At 43.8% G+C, this 26,692-nt stretch overlaps 1 protein-coding gene across 2 annotated transcripts in view; it reads right to left on the bottom strand.

The window, feature by feature from the left end:
• The window catches only part of Trpm1 (transient receptor potential cation channel subfamily M member 1), a 138,404-nt gene that overhangs the window by 73,282 nt on the left and 38,430 nt on the right, over positions 1–26,692 (bottom strand). For both annotated transcript variants that reach the window (XM_027408067.2, XM_035441387.1), the window contains exons 2-3: positions 4,500–4,579; positions 1,228–1,423 (exon numbers count right to left, since the gene is read on the bottom strand). In XM_027408067.2, coding sequence (XP_027263868.1) covers positions 1,228–1,423; positions 4,500–4,579 — 276 coding nt within the window. The remainder of the gene's footprint in view (positions 1–1,227; positions 1,424–4,499; positions 4,580–26,692) is intronic.

Below are 26,692 nucleotides of genomic sequence, written 5' to 3' on the forward strand. Positions count from 1 at the left end.
TTCCAAGTTGGCTCAGCTAGAACAATGAGTCCGGGATGTTGGGCAATGCTATTGTTGAGTGAGTAGGAAGGGGTCATGGGTCCATGTCTGGACTAGCATCCTTCTCCTCAGGGTGAAAAAGACATTAATGGTCGGGGGCCTTGGTCCCTCTGCGTTGCCTTTTGCTAACATGTAGGGTGCCATCCCAGAAAATCTTGTCTTGTGGTATTTAGAGCATAACTGAATTTTATTTGAGTAATAGTGTTGGACCAATGAAATGAAACTGCAAAAATAGTATTGAGAATCAGGAGCTTGGGGTAATGGGCTGGCACCTCCCCCACATTGGAGGGCTTGCCAGAAAGGGAGCTAGCATTCCCTTTCCACAGCACACTGTGAGGAAATATTCCCTTCCTCTTGCTGGCTGAGAAGAGAAGGCTCAGAGAAGCTGACTTCAGAGGAAAATGCTTGTAAAAGGCCCATATGCATGAAGGAGGGTGGCAACCCCCCCCCCCGTTACTATTACTGTTTTACAGAACTTTCTTATCACTGAATGTGCTGGTTGTTTTTGTTTTTGTTTTTGTTTTTGTTTTGTTTGTTTGGTTTGGTTTGTCAACTCTACACAAACCAGGGTCATCTAGGAAGAGGGAACCTCAACTGAGAAAATTCTTTTATTAGACTAGACTGTGGGCAAGTCTGTGAGGATATTTTCCTGAATAATAATTGATGTGGGAGGGCCCAGCTCACTGTAGGTGGTGCTATCCCTGGGCAGATGGTCCTGGGGTGTATAAGAAAGCAGACTAAGCAAGCCATGAGGAGCAAGCCAGTAAGCAGCACTCCTCCATGGTCTCTGTTTTAGTTTCTGCCACAGGTTCCTGCCTTGAGTTCCTTCAGTGATGAAACCTAAGAAGAAATAAACCCGTTCTCCTCAAGCTTCTTTTGGTCATACTATTTATTATAGCAATAGAAAACAAATGAGGACACCAGGGATGGGGCAATGGAGCGTGTGTGCAAGGTTGGGCTAGGGCATGCTTTGTTGTTTAGAGCTTGGGGAGGATCCGTGGAGAATGTGCACACTTTACAGTGATGTAAAATTCATCGGCACAGATTCACTGTGTGGACTTGCAGGAATGCGCCTATGAAGATGTAAGCCTGAGGAAGACCCAGGTCTCTGCATCCTGGGAGCCAGAAGACAGGCTCTGGCAAAGGAAGGCTGGGTCCCTGTGCACAGTGCCTGATCACCCCTCTTACCATGGCTTTATTGGAGTAGCCCCCGCCCTGGAATTCGAGAGTCCCATAGGAGTCTGTTGGGTAGCTCTGGGTGTGTTTGCTGACAGACCATTTCCCGGGCTGTGCGTCCACCTGCTTGTTCTCCTCTCCTGTTGTGCTGGGAGCCGTGCTCAGCAGTGGGGGGATGTGCTGGTTCGTGAGCTGACCACAGCAACACCTGAGAGAAGAGCAAAGTGGTCTGTTCAGCAGCAATCCTCTCTCCCCTCCCACTGGTGAGTATAAACTAGCCTGCACGGATGAGCTGGGTCCAACCAGAGCCACAAAAATATCTGTCATCAGCTTCCTTCATCAGGGACCATAAGCGAGAGCTACCATTTGTTCCTTTTCCAAAAAAGCAACACATCACTACTTGCTTAAATACCAGTCTGTTTACAACACACTGGATGGCTGTTCTTTCTTACTGAATGAGTGGTTATCTTTCTGCTGTCTTGAGGACATTAGCAGGAGTTGGGCCTTCTGGACACTGCTGAACGTTTTGTGACAAAGTTCAACCATAACCTGGGAGCAGATAAGTGGCCCTCTGGAATCCCATGGTGCTGCAGGGTTCTTCTGTTTTTTAGTGAAACCTTTTTTCCTGCCCAAGTAGCACAGAAGGTTGAGTTGTCCTGTCCTGAACAGCTATGTGTTGAGCTGTCACTACCACGGCTTTGCAGATCTTGATTTTCAGTGTCTCTCCATAGCTCAACCAACCTCTGTTCCATACTCCTTCCTAGTCTCTCCTGAGCATGTCCCTTGGTCTTTCCATGCATGCCCAGGGTTTCCTTTGTCACTGTCATGGTTGGCTCCCACATAGTTCATGCCTGAACCACCCAAGCTCGGAATGCCCGTAGAAAGAATGGCAGAGGCCTAAAGTGATGTCTTGGTACAGATATAGGCGCTCTGTTCCCCTGCTGCCTGCTGGCTCCTTCATCAGTGTTGGGACCTCATATTTAGGGTTTCTTTCTTCCACTCTCTCCTACTCCATCCACTTTTCTTTCTTCTCTCCCTCCTTCCTCTTTCTTTCTTCTTTCCATTCCCTTTTCCCTTCTCTCTTCTCCTTTCCCCTTCCCCTTCTGCCTTCCCCCTCACTCCATCCCCTCCCCCCCACCTTCTAGTTGTTTTCACTGTTCTAGGTGCTTCCAAAAGTTCATGTGCATTTTAGAACTTGATTGTCAACTTGTATAACAAAGTCACCCAAGTGGGGTAATGTTATTCTGACTTCTGTTGCTGTCACGGGGTTGGGGGCAGGGCAAGGAGGTGTTGTGGGAGATTTGTTTGTGTTGTTGCTTTGAGACCACCAATGGAGACAGACCTCAGTTTGGAGGGTGGAGTCCACATTCAGCTGGTGGGAGTGGACCACAGAGGGGCACACAGGAGGAACAAGGAGGGGCCAAAAGAGCAGCCTTTTCCATCAGGGAAAGTAGAGAAGAGGGTGAGGTGATCTTTTCTCCATTGCTGTGGATCTTTCAGGTTTATTCCCTAATATCTGAATCCTTAGATTTAATTTTTAATAAAACAGTAAAAGAAGCCACGGTAAGGAGGAAAGGCTTAGTTCACAATTTCCGTCCCCCATGGCAGGGGGGAGAAGAAGGAACAGAACAGGTCACCTCTCAGTGGCCAGGACACAGAGAGGGAAGGCCTGTGTTAGAAGTCCCCTTTCTCCCTCTTGCTGTACCAGGCCCTGGCCTTGGGAATGGTGTCTCTCACATTCAGGGCAGACCTTCCTCCCTTAGCTATCCCTTTCTGGAACCATCCTTATAGACAAACCCCGAAGTGTGGGTCACCATGTAGGTGTTTCTTAATCCAATCAAGCTGTCATCGGGGATTAAGATGAATTTGTGTGTCATTTTGTGAGCATTGCCATTTTCTTAATGACACATCTTTCTATCTGTGGGCAGGGATGTTTTCCAAATTGCTTAGAACTTCACTCATTCCATTCACTAATGTCTCAGTTTGGGAATCTGTTTTACTGGCTTGCTGCAACTAGTTGGCAGAGTGCCCCCAACATGTTTTGGGCAGAACTTATGGAGAATTTGGGTTGATTCTTCTGGAATGCTTTAAGAAGTCAGTGGAGAGAGACTATCTGGACCTGGCTTTGTTCTGGTTACTAATAACGTAATGACCAACGGGGAGATTTTTAGATCACTGGCTCTAATGGCACCAGTTATTTAATGCAAGTGTGTTTGCATTGGATATTTTTCCCCTGAGCTAGCTTGTGGAGTTTGTGCTTTTCTGGGAATTTGCTAAATTATCTAATTTGTTGTACAAATCACACCATTCCTTCATACTGATTTCTGTTTAAAACTGTCTGTCGCTCTCATCTCTGCAATTTCAGCACTAGCTCTTCAGTACTCACCAATCCAGCTAATTGAGTCACAGATTTTTTGTTATTTTCCAAGAACAGCTTCTGACTTTTGCCACCAAAGTCCCTCTGGCCTACAGCATGGGCCACACAGGCCTCTCATTCCTCCTGAAGCATGGCTGTCTTCCTTCTTGCTTTCTGTTCACTCAGCTCGTACTTTTCCCGTGTCTCTGGTGGATGGCTAGATTGTCTATTTAGACGTTTTCTTCTTTCCTAATCCAGGTGTTCATGGGCACAAATCTCCTTCTCAGCCTATATTAGTGCATCCCCTCAGCTTTGGTGTGCTATATCTTTACTCTCATTTATCAAGGAGTATTTTATTCCCCATCTGATTTCAACTTTGATCTACTGGTTATCGAGGAGTATCTTCAGTTGGTGAGGTACCGAAATTTTTTCATCTGCTGTTGACTTCTAATTTTATTTAATCATAGTTTGGGACTGTGCTTTGACTTGTTTGAGAATATTGAGGCTTGTGTCACAGCTTGGCCTATGGTCTGTCTTGGAAATGATCACATATGCTTGAAAAGATTGAGTTGGTCACATGTTCTGTAGATAAAGTTGTTTCCGATCTTTCCCAGTGATAGAAGTTTCTTTCATATACACAAATTAAGGAGTTGGACTGCAGACACCCCAGAAGATATCCTGAGACTTTCAAAGATCTGGCTGGGAGAGAGCCTGGGAAAGAGCTGCAAAGAGAAATCCTCTGCCAGGGCATTTGCCTGTCAACAGAGGAGCTTATTAGCCCTATGACTCTTTATTAATGACTCCTGTGGGGACAAATTCTGGCATGTCCTCACCTCCTCTCCCTTCTCCACAGACATTAGAATAGTTTCTGAGGCATGCTGAACAAGCCCTGACTCAGATAATGCCTCCACAATAGCATCCGACATACCTGTTTGGGTCTTTTGTACTGGGAATTACAAAGATGCATTCCCTTTTGCAAAATGTTTTCTCTATCCAAGCTTTCTGACCCTGGAAGAGAAAGGAATGAAAATTAGATTCCATAAGCTGTCACTAAGGGTTCATGAAAAGAAAAAATCACATGGCTTGCAAGATGGATCCATCATGCCTAACAACCTATGTTCAGTCCCTGGAACTCACATGTAAGGAGAGAACAGACTTCTGCAAGTTGTCCTCTGCTCTGTCCAAACACCATTACACAAGAGTACATGCACTCAATCAATCAATCAATCAATCAATCAATCAATCTAATTAAAAAATTAACCTGCCTGTAATAGGAAGTGTGTGTGGTGTGTGTGTGTGTGTGTGTGTGTGTGTGTGCGTGTGTGTGTGTGTGTGTTTGTCTGTGTGTGTCTGTGTATGTGTGTCTGTGTGAGTGTGTATATGTTTGTGTGTGTCTGTGTGAGTATGTATTTGTGTGTGTGCCTGTGAGTGTGGTGTGGGTGTGCGTGAGTTTGTGTGTCTGTGTGTGTCTGTGTATGTGTGTCTGTGTGAGTGTGTGTGTGTGTGTGTGTGTCTGTGTGAGTATGTATTTGTGTGTGTATGTGTGTGCGTGTGCGTGTGCGTGTGCGTGTGAGTGTGCGTGTGCATGTGCGTGTGCATGTGCGTGTGCATGTTTCTTTCTAGTAATGCTGGGGATCAAACCTAATGTCTCACACAAGGCTGAGCTATGGCCTTGGCCTTGGCCTTGCCTATGGTATGCGGTTGCATATGTTTAGGAATCTTGGGTTTTGTAAGAGAGGTGACCCGTAAACATGTGTTTCTGTCTCCCCTTGCAGAACTTAGTTCACTGGCATCCACCAGCTGAAGATATTCTTTGTGCAAGGTTCTGTTCTGGGTGCCATGGAGACTTTCCAAGGAAAGGAATTGGAGAACAAGTGTTATTTACCCTCTGAAAATAGCAGGCAGTGGCTGAGAAAACACAAGAAGAGGTGGGGCAGCATCAGGCTGTATCCAGGCCACAAGGATTGAGAGAACTTTCTGTGGTGACCTCTTTTATGAAGAAGGCAGAGACCCAGCCACCTTTATTCAAATCATATTGTCCTCAGACACCAGGAACACACTCACACAGAGGAAAAGGCTCAGAGAAGTGAAGTGATTGGCCTGCCTCAGGAGGAGACCACAGGTGGAGAGTCAGAAGATCTCTCTGGGAGTAGGTGCTGGGAGCTCCCTGTCTGGACTGGTTGGAGGAGAGCTAACAAAGTGTGTGTGTGTGTGTGTGTGTGTGTGTGTGTGTGTGTGTGTGTGTGTTGTATCTGTGGGATGTATTTGTGCCAATATATGTGTGTGAACAACTTGAGCATTGTGTATGAGTGTGTGTGCCTGTTGATACATGATAAGTGCCTGTGTGTGGTGGTGGGAATATATGGGCAGTTTGTGGTTTTTATGTCTGTGTGTGTTATGTGTTAGATATGTTGTATGTGTGTGCTGTATTATGTGAAATGTGCATGGTGTGTGTTGTGCTGTTTGTGTGACATCTCTGGGATGGTAATAGGTATCTTTCCAGATACTTGCTCAGCATGAGGAACTTAAGTAACAATTTAGAGAAATGGCAGACAGAGCCTCATGACCATGGCTGCTTTCCCACAGTCTCTATTTGGGAGCATAATAGTGTTACCTGAGACTATGGTATGACCCTGGTGTCTAGAGGGACAGGCCTCAGTGGAGCCTTGATGTCCTTCTCCCCATACCTGCCATTGATGTTGACCTAGTGACTCCCTGTCTCTTTAAAGTTGCCTCCCAGGACAGTTACTGTGACAACACAGTGTCACAGAATACCTCAGGCAAAGGACCTGACACCCACCTGTTACTTCACCAGAGCCCTGCCTACCCCAGAGACATAAACAGGACTACTATGTTCCTCTCAGAGTAACATTTCTGGGTACACCCAAGTCCATTGATCACTCAATGTCTTTTTAACTAAGGCAATGAGTATAATTAAAAATCTTCTCCAGGGGCCTTCAAAAGCCAATGCCATGTGCCTCACCATTTAAATGACCATGTGATGGTGGTGTGTATACTCATTGGCTTTTATTGTCAACTTGACACAACCTAGAATCACCTAGGATGAGGGAACCTCAGGTGAAAATTGCTCAGATCAGACTGGCTTGTGGGCATGCCTGTGGGGGCATTGTCTTGATTTCTAATTGATGTAAGAGGGCCTAGTCCACTGGGGAAGTACTATCCCTAGGTCCTAGGCTATATGAGGAAGCTAACTGAATACAAAGTAGTGAGTGGGTCAGCAGCATTCCTCCATGGGGGCCTGTTCATGCCTACTTTATTTCTGTCCTGTCTTCACTCAATGATAGACTGACCTGACAGCGTAAGCCAAATAAGCCTCCCCTCCCCCAAGGTTTTTGGGTAGAATATTGTTTCACAACACAAAAGGAATTCCCTCCGTGTGTGTGTGTGTGTGTGTGTGTGTGTGTGTGTGTGTGTGTGTGTGTTTAAGTGCACATGTATGCACACACTGGGGATCAATCATTCCCAAATTCTTGCATATGCCAGGCATACACTCAACCACTGAGCTAAAGGCCCATACACAAATAATTTAGTGCCTGCCTGGTGATGGTTCTCAACTCGTGTATCACAATCCCCTCGACAAACTTCTTTCTCCAAAAAAATATTTACATCATGACTCATAACAGTAGCAAAATTACAGTTATGAGGTAGCAACAAAAATAATTTTATAGTTGGGGGTCAGCACAACATGAGGAACCATATTAAAGGGTCACAGTGTTAGGAAGGTTGAGAACCATTGGGTCTCGACCACTCCTATTGGCCTTGGAATCTGGCACTTTTGTGCTTTTGACAGGAATGCATCTGCTCAAAGGATGAAACTCAGGGCAGTGAGTAGAACCAGCCCAGACTTAAGGAGCAGAATGTTAGAGCCCTTACAACAGCAAAGCAGACATCCCCTGTGGAGAGAGGCACACTTTTCCCCTTTGAATGCTATTTCTCAACTCCCAGAGAAGCACACATAGCATGCTCATGTTTGACTATGAAAGCAAGGTCACAGGTCTTAGACTGTATGCCACAGAATCTAGCATGTATGTCACCCCAACAAATCAGAAACTCCTACAGTTAGATTACTTTCTCAAAAGAATGCTAAGAGAGCCATTCTGATGGAGTTCTCTATGTGATCTGTGAATGAACAAGTCAATGGCTATGAACAAGTTATGGATAATTGGAGCTGGTCTTTCAGTATTTGAGAAAGCAATACAAATATGGACAAGCTACGGATAACTGGAGCTGGCCTCTCGCTATTGGAGGAAGCAGTACAAATATGGGAAAGGGGGAAGAGTTGAATGAATTGGACCCAACTGAGATTATCAGTGTGGAGTAATAGTCTGGGATATGTAGGGTTACATGAGAATGGATGGGTCATCTTTTCATACACACGTGGGGACACGGGACACACATGTATACATTCATATGATGTGATGTATATGTTATATGTTGCTTAACAGTACAAACTACCTCAAGACCTAGAGCTTCAAACAATAAATAGCTACGGTCTAGCCTGTGGGATCTAGGAAGTAGATGTGTGTGTAAGTCAGGTGCTTCTGAAGGGTCTTTCACAAGGATTCAAGGAAGTGAGATTGTGGTCTCACCTCAGGATATGGCCTGGGGGGGATCCATTTCCTTCATCTCAGAAGACAGGCCTGGCGGAGGGATCAACTTCCTGACTCACAGAGATTTGACCCTCATCAGTCTCTTTCCGTGTGAGCCTCTCCACTGGCCCACAATATGGCAGCTGACCTCATCAGAGTGAGCAAGCACGAGGGCTCTATAACCTCATGTCTGAGGTCTACCACATTACCTCTCCATATCCTGCTCATTAGAAGTCAGTCGCTCAGTTCATTCCACTCAGAGGTGTTATATAACAATGACCCCAGGAGGCAGGGACCAGTGATGTCACATGCCTACCACACACACAATTCGGTCTGTGTATACACAGTCATGTCCATCCCTTGAAAGGGCCTAACGGCAACAGCATTCACACAGACATAGATACACCCAGTGTTCAGATAATAGTTTCTAAATTCCAGCCTTCACAAAACCAGGGTTCCTTTAGAAACAAAGCCAGGGCTGGAGCCTGAAACTAACTCCACGAGCCAGAAAGTAAGGAAGTGTTGGCTTCTAACCTACAAACATGTCAGAAGAACACAGATGCCACACTGGAGGACTCCTGCTGGCTTTTATCTGAGTGTGAAAATAAGTGATCCCAACAAAGAATGTAACCTTTGGCTTGAATGTATAATGATGAATCCACTCCTGTATAGCTGTACAAATTGGGTAAGTGCATGGGGGTTGGGAGAGGTGTGTCTTCCAGTAGAGGTATCTAATACTTGGAAGCAGATGGAACCAGAAAAACCAGCTTTGCACCCATCAATCAAATGTGTGAAGAGTATCAGTGAATTCATACATCTGAAAACGCAGGTCATACTTACTTCCTATTGGAAAGGGTAAGTTGGACAGTGGAGCCATTTGGGGAACATCTAAGACTGCAGCACACACCACCAGCTCCAGGAAGGTCTAGCCCCAGAGCCTGCTCAGGACACTCAGACAGCCTGGGGGACAGACATCCTACTTGTCACCAGCCCACACCCTCCAGCCAGTGGAAAGTGAGGGCAGACTTGAGGACCAAGCAGAGCTTGAAGAGACAGAATTGTGCCTTGCCCAGGCCCCACCTTCACAGCCTCCAGAAGTCCCACCCTATATGCCACAACCCCTCCTGTCCTCAGCCCTGCCCCATAAACCAGGACTTCTTCAATCTTTTTCCACTCAAAACTCTTCATGTGAGAAAAAAATTTAAATTATTTATTTTTATTTTATTTGCATTAGTGTTTTGCCTGCATGGATGTCTGTGTGAGGTTGCCAAGATCTTGGAGTTATAGACAGTAGTGAGCTGCCATGTGGGTGCCGGGAATTGAACCTGGGTCCTCTGGAGGAGCAGTCAGTGCTGTAAACCACTGCACCATGTCTCCAGCTCCACTTCATGTGAGAAATTTTTACAGAGTCCCCAGAAGTTAGTATATAAAGCACGTACATATAACATCTATTGATAATAACTCATAAAGAAATACATTTAAAATAACTTTGATTAATACTATAATAACTCTCTGATATTATAATGTGTAACTTTACTGTTTGTTGAAGAAGAAAGCACAATCAGATGAATGTGCTTCTTCACTTTTCCATAAAGAATTCAGTCTTTGCTGAATATTTGATACTGTGTGGTTCAGATCATTTTTAACACCTTTCAGAATTGATTGATGTTCTAATTCTATAATTGTCAGTGTTGAGAATGCTGCTTCACATAAATATACAGTGTAGAACATGTTCAGGACCATCTCAGAAATTGTTGGAAATCTTATCCCAATCCTAAGCCAAAACTCATTCAATGGTATTTTAGAATAAAGCTCAAGTCCACAAATCAAATAGCAATCTTTAAAAAAATCAGAAGTTCTAACACATCCCAAGCTATGCTAATTTGGTACTTACATGCTGAAAGGTGGCTAGAAAAATATTACATATCTTTGCTTTCCATAATTAAATCATTATGCTTCTATAAGAGCATAGCAGTTAGCAAAAGCAATGAGACTCAGGACCCGGAAATCAAGGTCTGAGCCTACACGTTGCAGGTGGTGATGGCTGCACTTGCTTGGCCTGATGCCTGCCCAGTGCAGAGCCCACATCTAGGCAGTGTGCTCAGGACCCAGGCGCTATGAAGCCAAGTCATACCACACCCATGAGCTCGGCCAGAGACCTGTTGAATTCATCGTGTGTTTGACTTTGAGTTGATTTCTGGTCATCTCAGTTCAGACACCTTTTGCTGCAGCCAATGTTTCCGGACCTCCACCCTGTTACCCTACTCCACAGGAGTCACCATTCACAGTTTAAGACTGCGGGTGTGGTGGCTCACACAGCACTCAGAAGGCTGATGCAGAATTGTCAGGAGTTTGAACTACTAGCAAGACTCTCTCTCTCTGAAAAACAAAGCAAGGGTCTGGATTGCTTGCCCAGTGGTTAAGAGTACCAGCTAGTCTTCCAGAGGACAAAGGGATTCTATTCCCAGAACCTACATGGCAGCTCCTGGCCACCTATAACTCTAGTTCCAAGAGATAACACCACCCTCTTCTGACCTATTTGGGCACTAGGCACTTACATGGTGCACAGACGCTCACCCAGACAAAACACCCATACACATAGAATAATAAATAAAACACCAAAACCATGGCCGGATTCTGACCCTCCTGTTGCTCTCAGGCACAATGGGGTAAGAAAGGCAACGAGGGGCAGGGGTGCTGCAGAGGTGGCTCGGTGGGTCAGGGTGTAACCTGAGTTAGGAACCCAGCAGACACGAAAAAAGACAGGCATGGCTCCTGTCTGCACCTCCAATACTGTAGGGAGGTGTGTGGAGGCAGGTGGATCCTGGGAGCTCCCTGACTGACCAGCCTAGCTGAAACAGTGAACTTCCAGTTCGGTGAGAGATAAGGCAACATGGTGGAGAACACGGGGAAGGCACGGGGTGTCCTGCTCCGGCTTTCACACTCACGTGAATGGTCATACAAAGTGGGTAGCAATGCTAGGCCAGGAGTGCACATGACCCAACATTCAGGTCTGTGTTTGTTCCACCCCAGGTAGCAGAGAGATGGAACAATGTCAGTGTGATTCTCTTCTCTTCTATGCCCATGCAGGGCGTCTCTGACCTCTCCGCCCCCCATGAGGTGTCAGCTTTCCTTTTACCCTCTAGTCTATGAAAAGGTGGGTTTTTCTGAGCCTTGAACACCTGCCATTGTTGGTGGCCCTAATCAAGCACAGCTGATGTCCTCAGCCCTGCTTCACTCAAACTCTTTCCCCCCAATGAACACTAGAATGTGGTTCTGGGCAAGCCCTGAGAAGGGTGTGAGGGAGAGAGGGCTGATGAGCCATGGGAACTGCTGGCTACCTGTATACTCTTTTTTTTTTTTGATAGAATGATCTGTAAATATGGCCAAGGTGTCCTTTTGTAAGATCAGTGTCTAAATTCTCTTAGATTTTAATGCAGCTTTGTGATAAAAGGTCTGAGCGAGGTGGTTATAGACAGTGTCGTGTCAGATCCTGGAGAAGTTTGCCAGCGAGAAGAGCTGAGAGGTAGGGGTTCCAAGCGCCATGGGGTCACATTAACAGCCTGACCTTGTCTATACTTGAAGGAGGAAGAGGGTGGCCTAACACAGAGGGTATGGGAAGGAAGCCTCAGGGCTGCTAGGACACACTCTTGAGAAGGGTAGGGCAGGGGGCAAGGGTGACATGGGCGGGCTGCAAAGGCAGGGTGTGACTCTGCTCTGGCAGAAATGAGAGAAGCGGCTTCCAAGCCTAAACACTGGATTTCTGCTACAAGTCTGTTTATGCAATGGCCATTTCTTGGGCCAAAATTAACAGCAAACTCCACAGTGAAATGGCTGTGGACCAGTTTAGTCAGGAGAAACCATTCGTTTCATGTGTATATTTAGAGCAGACGACTCAAACTCTCACCCACGGCTGCTCGTCCCACACAGGAGCTTTGGCCGGCCTCTTGCATACAAAGTACAGCTAGTTGGCATTAGCCGTTAAGAGGAGTCTAGACTTCTGGCTTCTCCTTATAGCCTTCAGGAGGCAGGGAGACTGGCTGATGTCCCTGAACACTGCAGGTGACTGTGAGGTTCCACCCTTGCCTGGATCCCCCTGGGGGGGAGCACCAGCTTGCCAGGGAAGCTCTCCACTGCAGGAAGTCAGACAGGCTCCTCAGCCAAAGAGCTCTTATGTGCTCAAGGGATTAAAACCCACAATCATCCCTTCCTGCTCCACCCTCTGCTTCAGGGGAGGCCCTGGCCTATGGCCAGTAGGCCTTTCTGGCTCTTGTGTCTCAAGTTAGAGACAGCCTCTCTGTCCATGTGGCAAAGCAGCCCCTAATATTGCCAAACTTCTCCCAGAAAATGGAGATGAAGCTGCCCTCCACCCTGTCTGGGGACTCTAGGCTGGACTCTAGTGTCAGAGTCAAGTAGCATGGTGCCTATGATGGCATGGAAACCTTATTTCTGGTGGTTGGTTTTCAAAACCCCTCAGAGGCTCGGGGCTAGCCTATATGAAATGTCAGGAGTTGCCCCAGCCCATACTTCCTAGTGCCAGGGCTTCCTCTGTCCTTGCCAGGGACATTGCCCTGGGGACAACCTAGGGAGAGTCGCAGATTGGAGTCCCGGGAAACAAGGTGATCTTCAAGGCAGGGGAGGGCCAGTTATCTTCCTTGGTAGTTGCCTGTCTCTGGTGAATTCCCTCCTACCCATGTCTAGACAAGTGACCCCAATTAAACACTGTGTGCTACACTCATAGAGACTGGAAAGGGGACTAGTTGGGGGGAGGGGCATGGAGATGAAAGGAATGAAACAGGGCAATGAAATGAATATGATCAAAATACATTGTATTGTATGCATTGTGAAATCGTCAAAAAAAAGTGAATAATTAATTGAGGTATAAGCCACAAGCCCTAGAATTTTCTTAAAGCTTGCAGCTCAGTGCTTTTAATCCATTTCAGGGATTGTATGACCATCAGCATTGTCTACATCAAGACTTCTTCATGGCTCCCATAAAACAGTCTTGTGGGCTGACAAAATGACTCAGCAGGTAAGGCTCTTGCTGCCAAGCCTGAAGATCTGAGTCCAATCACCAGAATCCCCATTGTAGCAGGAGAGCATGGATTCCTACAAACAGTGCAACACTGTGACCACACACACACACACACACACACACATAGTAAAATAATAGAAGCATTAGAAACAATTGTGTACTTTACTATCCCACCCCACTCTTGCTCCCGGCAACAAGTGGTCTATCTCCTGGTCATGTATGGGTATCTTGGATGAGTAGAATCACGTGACCTTCCATGCTTGGCTCCTTACACTGTGTGTGATGTCTCCCAGGTTTATCCACATGCCAGCCTGTGTCAGTACTGGATTCCTTTTCTTTCTTTTCTTTCTCTTTCTTTCTTTCTTTCTTTCTTTCTTCCTTCCTTCCTTCCTTCCTTCCTTCCTTCCTTCCTTTCTTTTTTTGTTTTGTTTTTCCAAGACAGGGTTTCTATGTGTAGCTTTGGAGCCTGTTCTGGAACTTGCTCTGTAGACCAGGCTGGCCTTGAACTCATAGAGATCCATCTGCCTCTGCCTCCTAAGCTCTAGAATTAAAGGTGTGAGCCACCACGACCTGGCCTGAAATTTCAAGAGTCAGAAACAGTGCATGGCAAACACCGACTAAAGAGAGCTATTCCCAGCTTCCCACCATTGTGAGTAGCGCTGCAAGACATCATTATTTTTTAAGATTTATTTATTTATTATGTATACTGTGTTCTGCATGCATGTCAGAAGAGGGCACCAGATCTCATTATAGATGGTGGTGAGCCATCATGTGGGTGCTCAGAATTGAACTCTGAAGAATAGCCCGTGCTCTTAACCTCTGGACCATCTTCCTAGCTGGACATTGTTGTTTTTAAAGGAAATATTGAGTGCTTCCCTGGAAAAGGAAAAGGGAATTCATTCACTTGTTGGTAGGGAGTGTATAATTTTCTCTAATTTCTACATTGTTTATATTGCATTTTTAATTTTTCTAAAAATAAGACTGGGCTTCTTGTCATACCCTTGACATATCTATAGCATCACTAACATCTAGTAATGTTGGCTATGGCAAATTCAGCTTCCCACCAGTGTGACAAAAGTCCCAACAAAACCAAGTTTAAAGGAGGAAAGCCACTTCACATCCCTAATCACTGGAGATTACATGAACCATAGCAGATGTTCTTCCTACCCAGCCAGTGGGACTCCATGGAATAACCATCGAGGACAAGGTAAAGGAACTGACATGGCACTCATTACTGGTGAGATGGAGACTAGGATAGTCATTGCAAAAGCCAGTGTAGAGATTCTTCAAAATTCAGTACAGAATTAGTGCAGGATCCAGCAATTCTATTTGTTTATATCCCAAAGAATGAGAAAGAAGTCATGAAAAGAAGCTAAGAGGTAGAAGTGATCCAGTGTCCATCGGTAGATAGATGGATGCATACAATGTGAGCCAGGCATGCAGTGGAACAGTAGTCGTCATTTAAAAAGAAATTCAGACATAGGCTACCAAATGACCGACTACTGATGGCATTATACTAAGTGAAATAAGCCAGTCACAGAAGGACAAATTCTTTATGACTCCACAGGTATGAGGTTCCTGGAGCTGTCAGACTCATAGAGAATGAGATTGCAGTAGTGACTGCCAAGGGTGTGGGGAGGAAAAATATGCAGTTATTTAACAGAGACAGAGTTTCAACTTGGCAAGATGAAAATAAATGAGATTGATCATATAATCACATGAGTGTAGTCAACGCCGTCATAGGGAAATTAAGATGTGTGTATGATGCCCAAAGAAGCACACTGTTTTGTATGACAATTAAAAAAAGTAAAGAAGATAAAAAAGGTTGAGAGTAACTTACATTTTGCAACAACTGAAAATTAAGCACATTAGTAATTTTCTGTCTTCCCAGAGAACCAGAGCCTAGGAGTGTGCATTTTCACAAACCCTATCATGGGAGGAGGCCAGACCAGTGTGCACCATCCACCACACACTGTGACTATGTGTCTTGGGGTCCTTCCAAGGCAGGTATCTCAAGGAACTGCAAGTTCATGTGTTGGAGAGAAGTCAGAGAGGCCAGGGACATGGTGTAGCACCAGGATGGTGACAATGTGCTGTTTGGTTTGTTTTTGTTTTTGTTTTTTGTCAACTTGACACAGCCTAGACATATACTGGAAGAAGGAATGTTCATTGAGAAGATGCCTCCATGATTTTGCCCTGTAAACAAGTCTGTGGGGTACTGCCTTGATTAATGATTGATGTGGGATGTCTCAGCTCACTGAGGGCAGTGCTAACCCTGGGAAATTGTCCTGGGTCATGTAAGAAAGCAGGCTGAGCAAGCCAGGAAAGAGCACATCTCCATGGCCTCTGCTTCAGTTCCTGCCTCCAGCTTCCTGCCCTGACTTCCCTTCATGATGGAATTGATTGGGACATGTAAGCTGAAATAACCCCAACCCCTTTTCTCTCTATGTTGCTTTTGGTCATGGTGTTTATCTGAGCAATAGGAGCCCTAACTAAGGCAGGGATTTGTGCCAGGTCACGGGGAATTCCTATGACAGACCTGGTCATGTGTTTTGGGGAGGCTTGTGGATGGTATTTGAACTTTGGGCTAGAAAAGCTGTTGAATGTGTAGAGCTGAGCGGGTTGTTCTGTGGGATAAGATAAGTATGTTGAGAGAGAGGCAGAAGATGGAAGTGTGGTTTGTAAAGTTTCAGAGGGAAGTAAAGATTCTCTTGGGGCCATTCCATATTTTGAATTCAGGATTTGTGTCCGGTCGGCTGGGGCTGAAGAGCCAGTGTGGTTAGGAAGAGACCAGCTTTTTGAAGATTATAAATCTGAGAGTAATTCCTCAGAGCCATCACCCAGAAGCTGTTTTACAGAGGGGGGGGGCCAAGGCTGCATCTCGTGTTGTGTGAGAGTTACTCAAGTGGTACTGGATTTGAAAGCAAGAAAGAGTCATGATGAACAACCAAGGCTTGGCCCTGTCGCAGGCCATGAGACAGCAGAGAAGGTGTAGACTTGGTTGCAATTGAAGCTCCAATACTGAAGGGGTTGTGGGAAGAAAGTGAGGCCTGACACCATGTAGCAAAGTTAGAGTCCCTGAAGAGAGGCTAGGAGAGGCTAATGGTGAAGGTGCAGCCCAATTGCTGTGCAAATCCCAAAATTTTGGAGATGCCAGTAACATGGACCACCACCAAGGACAGCAGCAGCCACAGAGGAGTGCCCACCAAAGCTACAAGACAAGCTGTGTGTGTGTGTGTGTGTGTGTGTGTGTGTGTGTGTATGTGTGTGTGTGGTAGAGCTGGAGAAGGGCCACTGTCAACCCCTTTGGACCCCACAGAATTATGAAAGGGTCCCAGATGTGAAGAGGTGAAACTTTAATATTTGTCAACCTTGGTTTTGCTTTGATTTGATTGTGACTGTGTCCTGATTCTTCCCTCTTGGAATATAAAATGATGTAACTTTTTAAAATTATTTTATGGGATCCGACACTGGGTGTTTTGAAGAAAACACACTTTTGTTTATTTATTTTTTTAGATAGGGTAGAGACAACTTTTAAAGTGTTTGCATTTCTAAAGGTTGTGGGATTTCTAAAAGTTGGAGTGTTTTATATTATAACATTATTAATATGAGATCTTAGGGATGTACAAGAAAGCAAGGCTTATAGTTTAACAATAATGTGTTGTGTGTCAAGTTGACAAGGGGTCAATTGAGCTGGTTGGTTTTTGTCAACTTGACACAAACTAGATGTATCTGGGGAAAGGGAACCTCAGTAGAGGAAATGCCTCTATAAAATTGGCCTGTAGTTATGGTCTGATTAATATTTAATGCGGGAGGGTTCAGCCTACTATGAACATTGCTACCCCACACTGTGGCAGGTGGTCCTGGGATGTATAAGAAAACAGGTGAGCAAGCCATAAAGAGCAAGCCAGCAAACAGAATTCCTCCATGGCCTTTGCTTCCGTTCCTGCCTCCAGGTTCCTGCTCTGCTTGAGTTCCTACCTGGTCATTCCTCAGTCATGGACTAAGATTTTTATAGGCCAAATAAGCCCTTTCCTTCCTAAAATGCTTTTGGTCACTTGTCTTTACCACAGCAACAGAAAGCAAACTAAAACAATAATTGTAAGGAAACACATCTTTGTTCACTCATTGGGAGGTTTAACAAGGTGACTCTTTGCTCTTTGTTCAGTCTGAGACAAGGATTCATAGAGCCCACTCTAGCCTCATACTTGCTATGTAGCCTTGATGACTTTGAACTCATGATTTCTCTGATTTCACTGCCCATGGGGCTTCAATTACAGACTTGTGTCATCACATTTGGCCAGTATGGCAACTTAGAGAGCAAAGCAACCAGAGACAATGCTCAGATTCAGGGCAGCCATCTGGAGAAGCCACAGGCCTGTTTTTCAGAAATGGAATCAGTGCTGATTCCCAAGTCCAAAAGAGGTTTCAATGGTTAAATGGACTATGACTCCTTGAAAGACAAAAAGTACAAGATTGGAGAACTCACATTTCCCATGTTCAGACAGCACAACAGTGTGGTACCGGCATAGAGCTAAATGTATAGACCCACGGAAGAGGATTTCAAGTTCATAAATAGAGATAGGGTTTTCCTGATCCACTCCCCTCGCTTGCCTTCCAGCTACCCACACACTGTACCACTCCAGGTCCATGTGGGTTTTTTACCTACATAGCCTGGTAGAGATCTTCAGATCCAGCCAGCCCATGAACCAAGATGCTTGGTGCCTCATGGTGTCCCCATCCATGAACCCAGATAAGAAACTCCAGCCTGGCCTCTACCCACATAACTCCACCAGAGGATGGCATAGTATCTTGGTCCTCACCCTCATGAAGAACTATTCACTGTGACCCCAGCTTTACCACCCAAGAACCACCTACCTGTAGGACCAAATGAGAAGACTGAAGCAAGAACCTTCTAAGCCTACAGAGAGTTGCTCCTGGGCTCAGAAGTTTTACCCTTACCTAACTGAGCAAGATCACTTCTGACACCTCATTGTCCCCATCAATAGAGTGGACTCAAGACTGAACCCCACACAGCATTCATTTGGTCCACAACCCAACGAGTTTGGGTAACAGCAAACAAAGATCCAAGTGCCCACTCAACAAGGCAAGACCAAATATCCACACCAAGAGACACCACCAATGGCCTAATTTCAGATGCCTGAATTCTATCATGAAACATAAACAATATAAATAACCAAAACAATGCATCTCCTCCAGAAATCAAATATCTCACCATAATGCCCCCTGGCTGATGCACAAGACAGTGATTTAAAAACTTCAATTGTAAATGTGCTCAGAAATAAATCACATATCGATGGGAAACTGATGTGTAATGAGGGTGTTGAGATCTCTCAGTGTTGGTGGGGAAAGGTCTTACAACAAATACTACTTGGAAAGTTGTATTTTTACACACCGGAGAACAAAATTTACACCCTTACCTCTCACCCTTCACAAAACTAAGTCAAGTGGGATCAAACCTAAAATTAAGAGCTAAAAGCATAAATCTCGTATAAGAAAGAGGAAAATAGGGCTAAATCTATAGGATCTTGACTTGGCAATGTACATCTGAATGACACCGAAATATGAGTGACAAACGAAGATAGGCAAATGATTTCGTTAAGTTAAAAATGTGCATAAAAGTCTATCCAAGGGCATCCTGTAGAATGAGAAGAAACATTAACAAATAATGTGTCTGGTGAGGATCTAGTATCTAGATCATTCCTTGCCACTCGACGACAGAAGTGCAAGTCAACTGACAAGAAGCAAAGGGAGCTACCACACATTTGGTTGCAGGACTTAGTGGTATCAAGCTGGAACTGACCTGAAAACCTTCTCCCTGTCATCTAGCTTTTACAGTGCTGGAAGGTGCTATGCATGCCCACGGGTGGGGGGGGGATTTGTCTTACCCAGTGTTGGACCATGTGAAAATATCAGGCTCCCAGGCAAGATGTGCCCACTGGTGCAATAGTAACATGGAAATTCTGGGGACAACCAACTTATTTCTGGTCAGATCTGAGGCCTGCTCCAGAGGAAAGAATTCATGCCTGGCACTGTAAATCTGGTCAAAAGCCAAGGGCTCAGGTAGTTAGAGGTCCCAAAGGGGAACCTACTGTTGTTGATTTGTTAAACAAACATGCTAAATTGTCTCATACCTATTTACATTTATCCGCATAGATCAATGCTGCCTTCAACCTTGACCAGAGCATCCCTTTCTTCAGGGCGAAGTAAGGCAGACTCATAACTGGTCTAAGTGCTGAGAACAAGTGATTGCTGGAGTGCTCAACTCTACATGGGACATCTAAATCAACTTCCCCTACTGCACAACATGCAGGGAAATTTTGGGAAGAGGGAACAGAAAGAATGTAAGAGCTGGAAGATGAGCAGGGGTGCTGTAAAATGCTGTCCTCTGGATGTGGTATGCTTATTGCAGCCCCAGTTATCTATGTCAGACCTGCACAAGGTCAAGCCAAGAAGATCAGTCAGCATTCTAGAAGGTGACAGTAAGTGGATTCAGTGGGGAAAAGGAAGGAAGGAAGGAAGGAAGGAAGGAAGGAAGGAAGGAAGGAAGGAAGGAAGAATTTAAGAGTATCCTGAGGGTGTGGGAAGAGACATTTGGGGTTGAGTATGATCAAAACACAGTGTATACATGTCTGAAATTATCAGAGAATAACTGAAACATTTTAAAGGAAAGTCAGCAAAGGACTTTTAGAGGCAGTTCTCCCTGGAGATACACAGTAGGAATAGATACCTGAAAGGTTGCTCAGCATCACAAATTATTAGTGAAACAGAAATCAAAGCCAGAGACATCTGGTGCCAGGGATCTGCTCAGCGGATCTGAACTCCGCAGCGGGACCCAACACACCCGGACACTACCAAGGCACAGGTAACAGTACTGCCTCCATCCACCAGCCCAGGCAGGCCAGGGGCTGTTTCTGGTTCCGGTTCAGTGGCCCTGCTCAGAGACATCTGACGCCAGGGGTCTGCTCACCGGATCCGAACTCTGTAGCGGGATATAACACACCAGGACACTGCCGAGGCCCCGGTAACAGTGACACCTCCATCCACAGACATCAGAGTATTGGATATGTTTGCAGGTACCAGAAGAGAACCTTGGTCCCATACCCACCAGGAGGGGAAGAGAGTCCTGCTACACCCACCAGAGAAAGGATGAGAAGAGGACAATGTAAAAGCACATTCAACAACAGAAAACCCAATATGACACCACCAGAGACTAGGAAACATACACCATCGTGAACATCACGATGCAGATGAACCAGAAGAGAATGACCTTAAAAACAACTTCATGAAAATGATAGAGGACCTCAAAGAGGACATGAGAAAATCCCTTAAAGAAATGGAAGAAAAAACGAAGCAAAAAATACAAGATATCAACAAATCTCTCAAGAAAACAGTTCAAGACTTAAAAACTGAAATAGAGACAATAAAGAAAGCAAAATCTGAGGGAATACTGGAAATAGAAAAGCTGGGTAAATGATCAGGAACTACAGACATAAGCATAACCAACAGAATACAAAAGATGGAAGAGAGAATCTAAGGAGTTGAAGACACAATAGCGGAAATAAACTCATCAACCAAAGAAAATCTTAAGTCCAACAAACCCTAACACGAAATATCCAGGAAATATGGGATACCATGAAAAGATCAAACATAAGAATAATAGGTATAGAAGAAGGTGAAGAAATCCAACTCAAAGGTGCAGAAAACATATTCAACAAAATCATAGAAGAAAACTTTCCCAACATAAAGAAAGACATGCCAATAAAAATACAAGAAGCCTACAGAACACCAAATAGCTGAACCAAAATAAAAGGTCTCCTTGCCACATAATAATCAAAACACCAAACATACAGAATAAAGAAAAATATTAAGAGCAGCAAAGGAAAAAGGTCAAGTAACTTATAAAGGCAACCCTAGCAAAATTACACCTGACTTTTCCAAGGAAACTCTGAAAGCCAGAAAGTCCTGGATAGATATTCTACCTAAGAGACCATGGATGCCAGCCCAGACTACTATACACAGCAAAGCTTTCAATCAATATAGATGGAGAAAACAAGATATTCCATGACAAAACCAGATTCAAACAATACATATCCATCAATCCAGCCCTACAGAAAATTCTGGAAGGAAAACTGCAACCCAAGGAAGTTAACTACAACCAGAAAAATATAGGCAATAGATAACCCCACCTTACCAACAGCCAAAAGGAAAAAGGGATAGAATCACATATAATTTTGCCACCATCACCAAATCAAAAACAAACAAGAAATGAACAATCAATGGTCATTAATATCCATCAACATTAATGGCCTTAACTCGCCTATAAAAAGACACAGATTAGCAGAATGGATAAGAAGACAAAATCCATCCTTCTGCTGCATACAAGAAACACACCTCAACTTCAAAGACAGACGGTACCTAAGAATAAAATGTTGGGGAAAGATCTTCCAATCAAATGGACCCAAAAAAACAAGTGTGTGTGGGGGGTAGCAATCCTAATATCCAACAAACTGGATTTTAAACTAAAATCAATCAAAAGAGATGAAGGAGGTCACTTCCTACTCATCACAGGAGAAATCCATCAAGATGAGTCTCAATTCTGAACATTTATGGCCCAAATACAAAGGCATCCACGTTTGTAAAAGAAACATTACTAAAACTCAAATGACACATAAAACCGCACACACTTATAGTGGGAGACTTCAACACTCTCACCACTAGAAAAGAACACCAGACAGAAACTTAACAAAGAAACAAAGGAACTAATAGAAGTTATGGTGCAATTGGACTTAACAGATATCTGTAGAACATTCCATCCAAATACCAAAAAATTTACCTTCTTCTCAGCACCACATGGAACCTAATCTAAAATTGACCACATACTTGCCAACATAGCAAACCTCAACAGGTACAAAAAAATGAAATAACCCCCTGTATCTTATCAGACCACCATGCTTTAAAGTTAGAATTCAACAACAACATGGATTACAGAAAACTTACAAACTCGTGGAAATTAAGTAACACCCAATTGCACAATTCCTGGGTCGAGGAAGAAATAAAAAATGAAATTAAGGATTTCCTAGAATTCAATGAGAATGTGAACGCAACATACCCAAACCTAAGGGACACTTTGAAAGTAGTGCTAGGAGGAAAGTTCATAGCACTAAGGGTCCACATGAAGTAACAGGAGAATAATCACATTAGAGAATTAACAGCACAACTGAAAGATTTAGAACACAAAGAAGCCAATACACCCCAGAGGAGCAGACACCAGGAAATAATCAAATTGAGGGCTGAAATCAATAAAAAAGAAACTAGGAGAACAATACAAAGAATCAATATAACAAAGAGTTGGTTCTTTCAGAAAATCAACAAGATAGACAAACCATTATCCAAACTTACCAAACAGCAGAGAGTGAACATGCAAATTAATAAAATCAGGAATGAAAAGGCAGACATAACAACAGACACAGAGGAAATCCAGAGAACCATCAGGTTTGAAAACCTATATTCCTCAAAATTCGAAAATCGAAAGGAAATGGACAATTTTCTGGACAGATTTCACGTACCAAAATTAAATCAAGAACAGATAAGCATCTTAAATAGACCTATAACCCCTAATGAAATAGAAGCAGTCATCAGAAGTCTCCCAAGCAAAAAAGGCCCAGGGCCAGATGGCTTCAGTGCAGAATTCTACCAGAAATTCAAGGAACAGCTAATACCAACTCTTCTCAAAGTATTCCACACAATAGAAGCAGAAGGGTCATTGCCAAACTATTTTTATGAGGCTTCAATAACCTTGATACCCAAGCCACACAAAGACACAAATAAGAAAGAGAACTACAGACCAATATCTCTCATGAACATTGATGCAAAAATTCTCAATAAAATACGGGAAAATCTAATCCAAGAACACATCAGAGAAATCATCTTCCATGATCAAGTAGGCTTCATCCCAGGGATGCAAGGATGGTTCAACATATGAAAATCCATCAATGTAATCCACTATATAAACAGACTGAGGGAAAAAAAAACACATGATCATCTCACTAGATGTCGAAAAAGCCTTTGACAAAATCCAACACCCCTTCATAATAAAGGTCTTGGAGAAATCAGGGATAACAAGAACATACCTCAACATAATTAAAGCAATATACAGCAAGCCGACAGCCAACATCAAATTAAATAGAGAGAAACTCAATCCAATTCCTCTAAAATCAGGGACAAGACAAGGCTGTCCACTCTCTCCATACCTCTTCAATATTGTCCTTGAAGTTCTAGATAGAGCAATAAGACAACAAAAGGAGATCAAAGAAATACAAATTGGAAAGGAAGAAGTCAAACTCTCACTATTTGCAGATGATATGATAATCTACATAAGTGACCCGAAAAACCCTACCAGGGAACTCCTACAGCTGATAAACACCTTCAGCAAAGTGACAGGATACATGATTAACTCAAAACAATCTGTAGCCCTACTATATACTGGTGACACATTGGTGGAGAAAGAAATCAGAGAAACATCACCCTTTACAATTGCCACAAACAACATAAAATACCTTGGGGTAACACTAACCAAAAACGTGAAAGACCTGTACCGTAAGAATTTTGACTCTCTAGAGAAAGAAATTAAAGAAGATACCAGAAAATGGAAAGATCTCCCATGCTCTTGAATCAACAGGTAGGATCAACATAGTAAAAATGGCAATCTTGCCAAAAGCAATCTACAGATTCAATGTAATCCCCATCAAAATCCCAACACAATTCTTCACTGACCTTGAAAGAACAATTCTCAACTTTATATGGAGAAACAAAAGACCCAGGATAGCCAAAACAACCCTGTACAATAGAGGAACTTCTGGAGGTATCACCATCCCTGATTTCAAGATCTATTACAGAGATATAGTCCTGAAAACAGCTTGGTATTGGCACAACAATAGACAGGTAGACCAATAGAATAGAATTGAAAACCCTGATATTAACCCACACACCTACGAACACCTGATTTTTGACAAACAATCCAAATTTATACAATGGAACAAAGAGAACATCTTCAACACAATGGTGCTGGCATAACTGGATGCAGACATGTAGAAGACTACAGATAGACCCAAGCCTATCGCCATGCACAAAACTTAAGTCAAAATGGATCAAAGACCTCAACATAAATCCAGCCACACTAACCCTATTAGAAGACAAAGTGGGAAATACCCTTGAATTAACTGGTACAGGAGACAGCTTCCTGAACATTACACCAGTAGCACAGACACTGAGATCAACAATTGATAAATGGGACCTCCTGAAACTGAGAAGCTTTTGTAAGGCAAAGGACACAGTCAGCAAGACAAAAATTGCAGCCTACAGACTGGGAAAAGATACTCACCAACCTCACATCTGACAGAGGGCTGACCTCCAAAATATACAAAGAACTCAAGAAGCTAGTCACCAAAACACCAAACAGCCAAATTAAAAAGTGGGGGTACAGAATTAAATAGACAATTCTCAATAGAGGAATCTAAAATGGCTAAAAGACACATAAGAAAGGGTTCAACATCCTTAGCCATCAGGGAAATGCAAATCAAAACAACTCTAAGATACCACCTTACTCCTGTCAGAATGGCCAAAATCAAAAATATCAATGACAGTTTATGCTGGAGAGGATGTGGAGAAAGGGGAACACTTCTCCACTGCTGGTGGGAGTGCCAGCTAGTACAACCACTTTGGAAATCAGTATGGTGACTCCTCAAGAAAATGGGAATCAATCTACCACAAGATCCAGCAATTCCACTCCTAAGCATATAACCAAAAGAAGCACATTCATACAACAAGGACATCTGTTTAACGATGTTCATAGCAGCACTATTTGTAATAGCCAGAAACTGGAAGCAGCCTAGAAGCCCCTCAACTGAAGAATGGATAGAGAAAATGTGGTACATTTACACAATGGAGTACTACTCAGTGGAAAAAAAACAATGGAATATTGAAATTTGCAGGAAAATGGATGAAACTAGAAGAAACCATTCTGAGAGTGGTAACCCAATCACAAAAAGACAAACATGATTTATGTACTCACTCATATGCGGATTTTAGACATGGAGTAAAGGATTACCAGCCTACAATCCACACTGCCAGAGAAGCTAGTAAACAAGGAGGACCCTAATAGAGACATACATGGTCCCCTGGAGAAGGGGAAAGGGACAAGATCTCCTGAGCAAATTGAGAGCACGGGAAGAGGGGGAAGGGAGCTAGGAGAATGGGAAGGGGAGAAGAGGAGGGATGCAGAGGACATGAGGGAGCAGAAAGGTTGAGTCAGGGAAAGAATAGAAGATAACAAGAATGGAGATACCATAATAGAGGGAGACATTTTAGGTTTACAGAGAAATCAGGCACTAGGGAAATGTCTGGAGATCTACAAAGATGACACCAGCTAACAATCTAAGCAACAGAGGAGAGGTTACCTGAAATTCCCTCTCCTAATAATGAGATTGATGACTGATTTATACGCCACCCTATAGCCCTCATCCAGCAGCTGGTGGAAGTAGAAGCAGACACCCACAACTAATCACTGAACTGAACTGGAATCCAGATGCAGAGAAGGACGAGTAAAAAGCAAAGGGATCCAGACCAGGCTGGTGAAACCCACAGAAACAACTGACCTGAACATCAGGGAACTCTTGCTTCCTAGACTGATAGCTGGGATACCAGCATGGGACTGATCCAGACCCCAGGAACATGGATTTCAGTCAGAAAATCTCAGAAATCTATGGGACCTCCTGCAGTAGTTCAGTACTTATCCCTAGCTTAGGTGTGGACATTGGGAGCCCATTCAACACAGAGGAATACTCCCTGAGCCAAGAAACACGGGGGTGGGTCTAGGCCCTATCCCAAAGGATACAATAGACAATGATGACACCCTATGCAAGGTCTAACCCTCCAGGGGGAGCAGAAAGGATATGTGATAGGTAGAGTTTTAGTTGGGGGAGGGTGTTAGGGGAGGGTGGGAGGGAGAAAGGAACTGGGATTGTCATGTAAAACAATCTTGTTTCTAATTCAAATACAAAAAATCTGAAAGAAAATAATAATAATAATAACAATAATAATAATAATAATAATAATAATAATAATAATAATAATAAAAGAAACCAAAGCCACAGTGAGGTACTGTTTCACCTTTGTTATTGCCCCAATACCCAGACATAAAGCCAGGTCAACTGGCACCAACTTGCAGTCACAGTGTTGGGGAGGTAGAGATAGGAAGATCCCTGAGGCTCTCTGGGTCAGCCAGCCTAGTCTAATCAACAACTTGCAGGCCCCTGAGACCTTGTCTTTAAAAAAGTCAAAAAAAGTCAAGGTAGAGCACTTTCTTAAGTGTCTTTCAGCCATTTTAGATTCCTCTATTGAGAATTGTCTATTTAGTTCTGTACCCCACTTTTTAATTGGATTGTTTGGTGTTTG

The sequence above is a fragment of the Cricetulus griseus genome, chromosome 3 (genome assembly GCF_003668045.3).
Source record: "Cricetulus griseus strain 17A/GY chromosome 3, alternate assembly CriGri-PICRH-1.0, whole genome shotgun sequence".
Taxonomy (NCBI): Eukaryota; Metazoa; Chordata; class Mammalia; order Rodentia; family Cricetidae; genus Cricetulus; species Cricetulus griseus.